This window comes from Pteropus alecto, unplaced genomic scaffold (genome assembly GCF_000325575.1).
Source record: "Pteropus alecto unplaced genomic scaffold, ASM32557v1 scaffold8, whole genome shotgun sequence".
Classification (NCBI taxonomy): Eukaryota; Metazoa; Chordata; class Mammalia; order Chiroptera; family Pteropodidae; genus Pteropus; species Pteropus alecto.
The window spans coordinates 1,835,338-1,847,252 of NW_006494609.1; the positions used below are offsets into that span (position 1 = coordinate 1,835,338).

Consider the following 11,915-nt stretch of genomic DNA (forward strand, 5'->3'; position numbering starts at 1 on the left):
TATTTATGGATGCCCCCTCAGAAAAATATGCAAAGGGGTAACTGGCTTGGAAATGGGTATTTGTGATAGTAAATCCCACTCACGAGTTTTGCCTATTGAAAGCTTCTCTCAATGACAGTGCATCTGTGAATGTTCGCTGACGTTGATGGTGATGCTTATGGACGGGGGAAATGCAGACATTGCATGAAAAGTATTTTGATGTTAAAGATACTATGTTACTGTTTCTTACTCATAAGAATAAGAGGCCTTTTATTCAGTGAAATGCTAAGTGTTCATTTTTTCTTTTATGTAATCTTATTCTTATTGCTTTTAAAATTCTAAGTTGACAGTTCATGCCATTGAGTCAGTGCTGCTGAACACTTATTATCCAGGCCCAGCCCTAGCTCACATACACAGTGCTTTTTCAGGAATTACATGTCGAAAAGCACAAATGCAGTTTTCCCAAATTGATTTTGAGAGTTAAAAGGGTAGTCTGTGGGAAGTCATTAGAGAGGAATACTTTTGGTTAGGTTCAGTACTCAAATTCAGGGTCTGAGTAAGCTTGAAAATGGTATATAGTTGTGTGTGTGGTTTACCCCCGTTTTGTTGTTATTTGTTAAACCCTGTCATGCCATTGGTAAAGTATGAGGAAATTGTGTTTTTAAAAAATTAATTCAAGATATTTGCTTCAGAGTTTGAGAAGCTGTCAGGCATTTGACTGCCTTGGATTTCTTTCACTGTGGGGGGGAATGTTTTGAATTTCCGAAATGTGCTTTTAAAAATCAAAATGGAAAAGAAAAACTGTTCTTTTTATTGGGTGGTATGGTTAAAAGAAATGTTTAAAATTTGAGTAACAAAAAATGAGCTCAGTGAACCTTTGCATGTTTTGGTATGAGTTTATTAAATAACCACAGACTGTCAGGGTATCAGCGTGGCAGGGGGCGTCCATTTACAGCACGGACGAGTCTGAAGAGAGAATGAGGTAAGATTTATGATTTTTTTTTTTCTGTCCTTTTCATTATTTCTTTACTTTCTTACATCTTTTTAGACCCACTTCATATCTTTTTTCTCTCCAGTTATTGTCTTAAAATTACATATATATGTGTGTGTGTGTGTGTGTGTCTATTTACTGCATACCCCATCTTTTAGAAATGCATTTATTATGGACCAGGACCAGATTCATTCACTTTTTCATTTACTTAGAACAAAACTTTTGAAATGAGTTTCTAAACAAATTATTATTTACATACGTGAAACTATAATAAGTAGCGCAATAAGCAAGAGTAAAAAAATTGAGGAATTCTACAAAAGAAATTATTATTGGAACAGCTAAAATAATCTGTAAGTATCTATTATCTCAGAAATATACAAATTTCTTTATAAGTGTATGATACTGAGGTAAGTTTTATGTAGTCTAGCCTCATTTTACAATTTAAATTTTTATATTCCATTAGAACTGTTTCAGAAATTAGAATTCGACCCTTTAAATAGCTTTCAGTTTCTGTCCTCTTTCTACCATTTCTTTTCTCTTCCTTTTGTAATTTCAATGTATTCAGTATTGGCTTTGCCTGCATTCTACTTTGATGTAGACTGGCACAGCAGCTGAATATATTGATTTCTGATGCATTAGCTTTTCTTTCATAATCCTCTATCAGTTCTCTGATCCATGAGCAACAGAAAAAGAGTATAACAGGTAAGATTGCTTTTTAAAGTTGTTTTAAATGCTTTACATGACTGAGAAAAGAAAAAATGCACATTTTATAATTACAGTTTAAATTTTATTTCAGTGACTCTAAACATGGAACCAAAGGGATAAATGTGTTTTATTTTTGTTTTGTCTTTCCTGTTTGGGGTATTTTTTTTCTGAGTTTGTGTAGAAACCATGTGATAACACTGGTAATCTTGTCAGGGTACAAACTTCGTCTGACTTTGTTATTTGGTTTATTTGTGAACCATGTACTTGCTCTTCCTCCCAGAAACATAGCTTGTAGGCAAGGTTAATCCAGTGTTGGCGATCCATGTCCTAGCACAGCATCTGTAAGTTAATATGTAATCGTTCCTTCCAAGGATGGATTTATCACTGTTGATTTATTTTTATTGTGTTATAGGCATAATGGGCATAAATATGTTGCTTTTACAATTAAGTTAAATGAAAATATGAGTTATGTACATTTTTGCTTGAAGTGAGTGGTTTTCAAACTTTTCTGTATTTGGTGGGTTGTCCATCTTGTAATGGTGGGAGTAAATGTTTCCATAGATGATAAGACAGATCTTAGCTGAATTCCCCTTGTCTTTGGAGAGTGGTCAAACCAGAGGGCAGATTATTTAGTTGTGTTACAGTGACCTGACTCTCCTTTCCCACTTGCCCTTTAAAACATTCAACTAATAACCTTCAGGTAATGGGAAGTCTGGGGTTATAATTAGTATCAGTAGTCCCTCTGATTTACAGAAATTCATAATGGGAAGAATTACACTTTAGTCAAGTGATTGTATTTTTAGAAATTATTATGAATCAGCGCATCTTCATGGTCATTTTTGTTATATAATCATTGAGTGGCCAGTCACACTTGACACAATCTCCCAGCATCCAAGATTGGAGATTCCTGGTCTGTATAGAATATATGGTTTTGCACGAAATCTATCTAGTCTTGTGATTGCTTCAGTTTAATTTGTCAAGGAAAACCACAGCAAATATTTAATAGTAAAGTACCAGTGGTTTGGGTTTTTGGTGGTTGTTCGCAATATTGGGCATCGCGCCGGGAAAAATCTGAATACTGGAGCTACAGAATTAACTCTAAAAGTACTTTTATTGGTTTCTAGAAACTGGAAGAAGAGAAAGGCAAAAAAGAAAAAGAAAGACAGGAAATTGAGAAAGAACGGAGAGAAAGAGAGAGGGAGCGTGAAAGGGAACGAGAAAGGCGAGAACGGGAACGAGAAAGAAAAACGTGAACGAGAAGGAGAAGGAACGGGAGCGGGAACGAGAACGGGATAGGGATCGTGACCGGACAAAGGAGAGAGATCGAGATCGGGATCGAGAGAGAGATCGGGACCGCGATCGTGAGAGGAGCTCAGATCGAAATAAGGATCGGAGTCGATCTAGGTAAGGCTTTACAGAAGGTACTGTTTTCCTGAAAGCTTTAATAGAACTGCAGGTTAGCACTCTAGGACCATTATCAGAAATTCCTTAGCCACAGAGCATGCCCCGCTTGCTTTCTCACACACATAAAAGGTTGGTTAAAATAACAATTTCCAACTTCAGGATTAGTTTCTATCTGAAGGTGGTATTTAACACAGACCCAGAACACAGCAACTGTCCGCTCAGTGTTCTGGACAGACAAGATTCCCTGTTGTCTCCGTGGCTGGTGGGCATGTTTTTCTAATCATTGTTTCACTGAGATCCTGGATGCTGGGAAATGAGCTCTAGCACCACTACTTTTAGCCCCTGGTGTCTTGATGTGGCCCTGTAGCCTACTGGATGCCCACAACTCACCTCCCATTCTATATTTACTCTATTTGTGGCTCTTAGTCATTTCATCTTGATTTTGTTTTATTTAAAAATTTTTCTTAATTACATTGATTTTAATGGATGAATCATCTCAAATTCTTTAGGAATGAGGGGGAGCCAAAAAGAACAAAGGGAAAAAGTAGAGAAGTGAGAAAAGAGGGATGAGAGAAAAACCTTTTTACTAAGCTAGTTTTTTTTTATTTGTTTTTTGAGAAAAAGTAAGATTTATAGAAAATACCTCTAGTTTTCAAGTATACATTTCTGTGTTGCAGAAATTCCACCTTACTGTAGCTGAAGGGGAGGACCACTTTAGGTCAGTTCACCAGTTGCTGGAACTGGAAGTTCATTGCTCTTAATCTTTACTGGGTAGTAAAATCCTTCCCTCACTTCCTCTTCTGGAATCACCATTATTGAGAATTTGACGTGTGTAAAATCAGTGTTTTTATACTTTTACTACAGCTATGAATCCATAAATAGGATATTGTTACATATATATTTGTATTTAGATCTATGGCGTCATACTATATATATTCTGCAATTTGGTTTTATCACTCCAAATTAAATATTCGAGAACTTTTCATTGCTGATACAGTTTTAATTTATCCATGGAACATGCCAAAATGCTCTTCACACCATTGCCGGCACCTTTATTCCTTGATCACTAGTGAAGTAGACTATCTTTTAACATGTTCGTTAGTGCTTTGTATTTCTTATAGGGGTTTTGTTTGTTTTCTGAGATACCAGTAAGCATTAACATTGAATTTAGAATACAGTTCAGAATTTGAGGCTAGAATTATACCCTTTGTCTGTCTGCCGCATATAGAGGAGTTTACAATTCTGCAGAAATCAAATGCTAAATTTTGGCTTGTGAGTTTGTATATTTCATAATACATGATGTTCTTTGTTTTTTAAAGGAAGACAAAGACTGACAGATTTTTTTTTCCCCATAGAGAAAAGAGCAGAGATCGTGAAAGGGAACGAGAGCGAGAAAGAGAAAGAGAGCGAGAACGAGAACGAGAGAGAGAACGTGAGCGAGAGAGAGAGCGAGAAAGGGAACGAGAGCGTGAGAGAGAGAAAGACAAGAAGAGAGACCGAGAAGAGGATGAAGAAGATGCATATGAACGAAGAAAACTTGAAAGAAAACTTCGAGAGAAAGAAGCTGCTTATCAAGAGGTAAATTGAGTAAATGCTTTTATTCTTAAAGCTTGGATACTTAGTAGCTAAGTCAAAAATCGTAGAACACTTCGTATACATTGTTAAAGTTGTGATGATTTCTTTTTTAGCGCCTTAAGAATTGGGAAATTAGAGAACGGAAGAAAACCCGGGAGTATGAGAAAGAGGCTGAAAGAGAAGAAGAAAGAAGAAGAGAAATGGTAATATTCTAGGTTAAAAATAAGTGATTTTCAGATGAAAATCAGATCAAATCTTTACTGTTAACTAGAAGTAACTTTATAATTAAAATGTACAAGCTCCCAGTATAGATAATTTAGTTTATATATTTTAGTAACCTTGAGATACTTTTCAGTGCACCAATTTTTTTTTCTCTTTTCCACATTTTTGCTGACTAAACAAAATTATCTTTTTTTTGCATACTTTCAAAGTAAATCTGTCATAGAGTAATGTATAAAATGAGAATTTATAGAACATTCTTTGATTAAAAATCTGCAACATTTTTTACTTTGAAGAAATTTTAATATTGCTCTGTATTGGTGTAGTACATTCGAAGGGAGGAAATAGTGTCATGAGAAGACCACTGTTTTTATAAATCAAAATTATTGTCTTCCATATTTAACATTTATGGATTATAGTTTTTCCTTAGGTTATTCTTTATTCTTTTGACTACATAATAATCATAATGCATATTGTTTTTTACATTTATATTGCTTGATAAACTATAACAGTGAAGCAGTTGGCATAGGTTGTTACTAAGTAAAATGACAAATTTATCATAGTATTTGCTTCAGTAGTATGTTCCATGTGTTCTGTCTTTGCCAGAATTTCATGAAAGTTTCTTTATCTCCAGTTTGGAGATTATTCTTCCAAAAACTTCACTGAAGTTAGGAATCTTCTTCAAATAGCTTTTGAACATGAGACATAGAGGGAATTTTTGTAAGTAACCAAAAGCGTGCATGCAGCAACTAGATAGATAGTATGGGCTTTCTGGATAGTACGTCCTCTAACGTCATAGAATTATTTCAAATAATTTTTATTTTCCTGGATTGTAGCTCCCACCCTAGAATTCTTTTTTCATTCCTAGGTTAGAAAATAGGAGAGAATAATATAGAAAGAGACCTAATTATTTTGAAGAAATGTTTACCATCAACAACATTGTGGAATAGATTTGAAATGATCTTGCTTCCTATAAGTAAAGCTGAAACCTGTATTTCTAGAGAAAAATTTCCCATTAATTTTTGAGATCTTTAGAAAGATCCAGTTACAAAGACAGTTACTTGCTCATTATAAAAATGTTAAAGTAACAATTCCCTGATATAAAAATAGAAGTTTCTACTCTTCAAGAGTCGTAGCTTATGTTTTTGTTTTCGTATTTACCTATGGGCCTTTCTGTGTTTCATTTAGATATTTGTACGTATTGTCGTTGCTGCCTAACGGCCTGCTTTTCATTCATTTGACAAATTTCGAGTGTATATTATATCTCAGCCTTGTGCTAAACACTCAGCGTACAAGAATAACTAACGTTTCTAACTTTGAAACAAGTGGGTAGTATTGTCAGAGAGATAAGGTACTGTAGCATGTGTGAGAGTGTTTAAGGTATCATAAAGATGTGTTCACCGTATTGTGGAACTAGAAAAGGAAATGACTAATTCTGTCTAGGGGAAGAGTTGGTCATGGATAGATGATTAGTTTTTGAGTCTTTACAGAGGTGGCATTTGAACTGGGATGAAGTGTGTAAAATTTTTACCGTAGTCAGAAACCTATTATTTGCTTTGTAAATAAAATAGTTGTAGATACAATTGATAAAGATGTAGGCTATATACTTTTATATATTACATATTTATACATATATAATTCTTAGAAATAACTGCTGTTAAATATATATTGTATTTGAAATTCCAAAAGGAGGAAATGGTTCATGTACTTTCATGGTTTGTATACTCATAAGTGAGGTAGGCGTTACCTTTAGATTGATTTATGAACATGATTTACATTTTCAGCCCTGCATTTCATAAAAACTACTACTTGTAGCATCATCTATCTACAAATGAAATATAAAATATTTTTGTTCAGTTAACAGATCCAATAAGATAACTTTTGGTTTTATTTCTTGGTGTGCACAGGTTTCATTAGAAAATTACTGTACTTTGACGATTATATTCAGAGAGGATATTTATTGTAGCATACTATATGTGGTTTTTATTTCACAGATAAGTCCTAAATCTAACTTGTTTTATGAGTAAAAGACAAAAATATCTACCATTGTTTACATTTAATATGAAGTATATGAGAATTATAAAGTTCAAGTGGTATGGATAAGAAAAATCTCAAGAAAGGAGGAGAGGGTAATCTAAATCTAAATGACTTTTATGTTAATTTTACACATTTTGTTCTTCATTTCCTCAAAGGCAAAAGAAGCTAAACGACTAAAAGAATTCTTAGAGGATTATGATGATGATAGAGATGATCCCAAATATTACAGGTAAGGAAGCGTTGCTTTTTGAATTGATACTTTCAGCTTTTTAGTAGCTATGTTTTTCCTCGTCTGTCAGATTGCAAGTTCTCACAGTGGAATAAGAAAGAGATCTTCATGTTCCATCTTGTATTCACCCCCATAGTTGATATGCTGTTTTCAGAGGGGTTGGACAGTGGGGGAAAGAGCTATTTGGAGAAGATCAACAATTCTATGCATCTTTTTGGGGTGCAAATCCATAATAATATAACAGAATTTTTCTTTGTTTTTTAGAGGTCCAACTTTTATAGCAAGTTATAATTAATCTGTATAATAAAGTGCTCTAGAAATTTTTGTCTTCAAGTATTTCAAGAGTGTCACATAGCAATCCAAATATCCCTTGCGTCCCATTGATATTGTGAAGTGAGAGTTGTGAAGCCTGCCTTCCCTCATGTCTTTGTTCCCTTGGCATTTCTAAACTATTCTCATTCTAGCATTTATGACGCCGTGGTAAAATTGTTTGTTTTGCCCCCTCCAAACTATAATTTCTGAGGATGTGGGCAATATTTTGATTTTTAAAAAATGTCTCATGTGCCTCACATGATTTAGGCATGCAGTAAAGGCATTTACTATATAGTTAAATTTAATACACTGGAGGCAAAACAATAAAAATATTGGAATAGCAACTTGAAAGAATGCTAAGGATTTGACTTGGTAGAAAATGAAAAACAGCAGTAAAATTACTGAATCATGAAATAGCAGTTCATAATTTTAACATTCTGATAATAAACTGCTAGATAGAATTTCTGCTTTCTGTTGATTCTGTACTACTTCTGGAATTTTTTTTCCGAGAGAAATAATTGATTTTAATTGAAGATACAGAGCTATTTTTTGTGTTATTACTACATGTGTTAATTTTTCACAACTTGGCATCCAAGAAAGCAAGTTACACGTTGGGGTTTCCCTATGGAATAGGCACAAAACGAGAGCTTTCTTCTCTCTGAAAGCTACTTTTCTACTTGGTTTAGACACGTATTTAGAAAAACTTAATGAGGCATGGTGATAAATGATAAGACTGCTCACTTAATAAACAGCAACATTTAGAGAGTACGCTGTCTTGGGTGTTCTACAGATACAGAACATTTAAGAGTCTTCAGTCTGTTAGCATGCATCTTTTAGTATTGAAAGAAAATGCTTTTGGAGATATGTGTAATAGTTGATCTGAGTATTAAATAAGGCCTGTTATTTTCTTTTGCAGAGGAAGTGCTCTTCAGAAAAGATTGCGTGATAGGGAAAAGGAAATGGAAGCAGATGAACGGGATAGGAAAAGAGAGAAGGAAGAGCTAGAGGAAATCAGGCAGCGCCTTCTGGCAGAAGGGCACCCGGATCCAGATGCAGAGCTCCAGAGGGTGGGTTACTATCACATTCATAATATTCTTATAGTATTATCATGTCATCTTAAGTAAGCCAGCTATGATGCAGTTTAGTTTATAAGGGAAATGCACTTTTATGCTTCATGGATCTTGCTGTTTTGGGGGAGATTGTTAGTACTTTCTCTTTATTACACAAATCATCAATATTAGTCAATTTACAACTTTACTTATTCTAAACATTTTCCAAATATCTTACTCAATTATTTCTGTGAAGTATTAAGTTAAATTGTGTATGACCATGCTGAGGATTTGAGTTGCCTTTTATGTATTATCCATACTGTTCTAAAATAAACTTCTGGTTATAATTTTTTTAATAAAAATATGAAAACATACTTTCCAGTTTGAATTAGATATTATATATTTACTTTTGTTAATCTGAATGGTTTATACAAGCCATTGAAGAATGGTTATATATGTAAAATATTTGAAAACATTTTGCAGATTACCCAAGTATACTTTACAGATTTACTTGGCTTTCTGATTATAGTAGCAGGCAGTGTTTCATTATTCCTAATATAAAAGAAAAATTGGATTTTATGAAAGATAATGTAAAAAAGTCAGCTAAATTGAGTATAGTTGTAGTTTGAGTTTATCAGATTATTCTGTTTTTTTAGATGGAACAAGAGGCTGAGAGGCGCAGACAACCACAAATAAAGCAAGAACCAGAATCTGAGGAAGAAGAAGAAGAAAAACAAGAAAAAGAGGAAAAACGAGAAGAACCCATGGAAGAGGAAGAAGAGCCAGAGCAGAAACCCTGTCTCAAACCAACTCTGAGGCCCATCAGTTCTGCTCCATCTGTTTCCTCTGCCAGTGGCAATGCAACCCCCAACACTCCTGGGGATGAGTCTCCCTGTGGTATTATTATTCCTCACGAAAATTCGCCAGATCAACAACAACCTGAGGAGCATAGGCCAAAAATAGGACTAAGTCTTAAACTGGGTATGTTTGCATTCCCTTCCTTATTTCCTTTGTTTTCCCTCCTGCAAATACCTAAATTTTGCCTTAAGGAAAAAATAAATAAATGCTTCTTGGTAGATAGATAGAAAAATATTCAAATATGCCTTTCTAGCTCATTATTGTTTTCATAGTTCTGCTAGTTCTCCTATATCTGCAGCTGCCTCGAGTTCTGAGAAGAAGTGAAAAGTTATATTTTCTAGCACTTGTGAGTAGTGAGTTATTTTTTACAGTTGGGACTTTCTCTGAGATTTGTGGAAGTATATTTTGCACTGCTTTCAAGGGATGGTGGGTTGTAAAATGTGACATTTGAAAATTAAGCCGTTATGCTAATATAATGTTTTTACTGTAGGTGCTTCCAATAGTCCTGGTCAGCCTAATTCTGTGAAGAGAAAGAAACTCCCCGTAGATAGTGTCTTTAACAAATTTGAGGATGAAGACAGTGATGATGTACCCCGAAAAAGGAAACTGGTTCCCTTGGATTATGGTGAAGATGATAAAAATGCTGCCAAAGGCACTGTAAACACTGAAGAAAAGCGCAAACATATTAAGAGTCTCATTGAGAAAATCCCCACAGCCAAACCAGAGCTCTTTGCATATCCCCTGGATTGGTCTATTGTGGATTCTGTGAGTAGCAAATTTATTTCATCATTTTGTTGGAAGTGGTTTTGAATTTTGCATACAAACTCAGTTGATTCTGTAAATAACAAGTAGAGATGATAATGTGGCTAGAATCTTGACTGGCCAAGAATTTCATAGATCGTTGGGGACATCTTGGTGGTACTTTTGAAGTCTTCGTAAGTTAGAAGCAAATAATTATATTTTGATACGTATTTGTCTTAGTTCAGCTATGTTTTAATCTTATGGAAAATCACAAGGTTATAGACTTGATTTTACTAGATGTAATAAAAATCTCTAATTTTGTAACCATACTTTATTTTGTAGATATTGATGGAACGACGAATTAGACCATGGATTAATAAGAAAATTATAGAATACATAGGTGAAGAAGAAGCTACATTAGTTGATTTTGTTTGTTCTAAGGTTAGTCTTTTTCTCCCTTCACCCCCAACACTTATTAAAACTTTAAGATATTAGATACTTTCTAAAATAAAAAGTTTTCCAGAGCCAAGTCCATGATAGTTTAGTTTCAGTTGAGAGATTCATAGCTACTTAAATGAACCGTCTACTCTATTTCAGACCTCCCACGCTTTCATTTCAGAAGGGGGTGGAGGACAATTGCTAGCTGCTGCCAATTTTTCTCTCTCCCTGCGCTTGAGAATGCCTTGCTACTTTCCTCTTATTTTAATGGTTATAATGCTGCTGAAGTGCAGTTGAAGTACATACAGTCTCTAATGAAGTACATTAGAGACAACTAATAGCTTGTCTCATCAATTCCTTTGTCAGTCATCCATCTTTTAAAGTGGAGAGGAGCAAAGTAGTTTCTTTCATAGCATAATAATAGTCGGTGTTTATTGATTGATTATTAATGTGTAAGGCTTTATTCTTTTGTTAAGCATTTTATAGGACCTTATCTTTAAACCTCCCAACAACCTTAGAAAGTGTAAATTACTTATAGTATCCCCATTTTAAACGTGAAGAAATTGAGACTTAGGGAGAGATTGTGTCTTGAACATAGTCACATAAGTAGCAGAGTCAAGTCTATAAAACTGGAGGTCTTAAGCACCAGGGTATACCACCTCCTATTGTCTCTTGAAGGCAAAGTTTTGTCTTTAATAAGGCAGTTGTAATAGAAGCACCATATTTTTGTAAAGTAATAACTAAATCGCAGTCTAAGGAAATGCTATTTTTCCACCAGTACTACTCTTTTAACATTAGGACTTGCAGATTTAGGCTGTCCTTTCCACTTATAGTTATTGTAGCATTAAAACTTTTAAGTCTGGATTTGAATTAGAAAACAGATACTATAATGATTAAGATTCCAGGTTATGGTGTCAGATTTCCATTCAAGAGAGTAGAATTTGGGGAATAAAGAAATTTACAGAAAAGTTCTTCAGCCATAAGAAATTTCCATATTAGTTTGAGGATACCTTGAAATTTCTTGACTATATTGCTAATTTTTTGTTTATTTTCAAAATGACAATTATTTGTTTCTTTTAGGTTATGGCTCATAGTTCACCTCAGAGCATTTTAGATGATGTTGCCATGGTGAGTTAGAAGTTCATTGTTACTAATATTTTAATTAATATCTATGTGAACAAACTTCTCTGAATTTGATTTTCTACCTATGTTGGTTCCAAAATCTTCTTTTTATGGGCTTGAATTAAAATTTGAATATGGATTAAATGAAAATAGAGGCACCTACAGCAAGACATCATTAGACAACACTAAAATTAGGGTTTTTCTTTTTTTTTTCCCAACCAGTCTCTCCTTTCCCCACCTTTGGTGTTTGTGTGAA

The 11,915-nt window shown here is 34.2% G+C and overlaps 1 protein-coding gene across 1 annotated transcript in view; it reads left to right on the plus strand.

Annotated features, from left to right (window-relative positions):
* The window catches only part of RBM25 (RNA binding motif protein 25), a 42,933-nt gene that overhangs the window by 26,222 nt on the left and 4,796 nt on the right, over positions 1–11,915 (plus strand). The window contains 10 exon segments of the mRNA XM_025042039.1: positions 2,800–2,923; positions 2,926–3,079; positions 4,435–4,657; positions 4,768–4,857; positions 7,066–7,139; positions 8,368–8,518; positions 9,157–9,481; positions 9,849–10,123; positions 10,442–10,540; positions 11,618–11,665. Coding sequence (XP_024897807.1) covers positions 2,800–2,923; positions 2,926–3,079; positions 4,435–4,657; positions 4,768–4,857; positions 7,066–7,139; positions 8,368–8,518; positions 9,157–9,481; positions 9,849–10,123; positions 10,442–10,540; positions 11,618–11,665 — 1,563 coding nt within the window.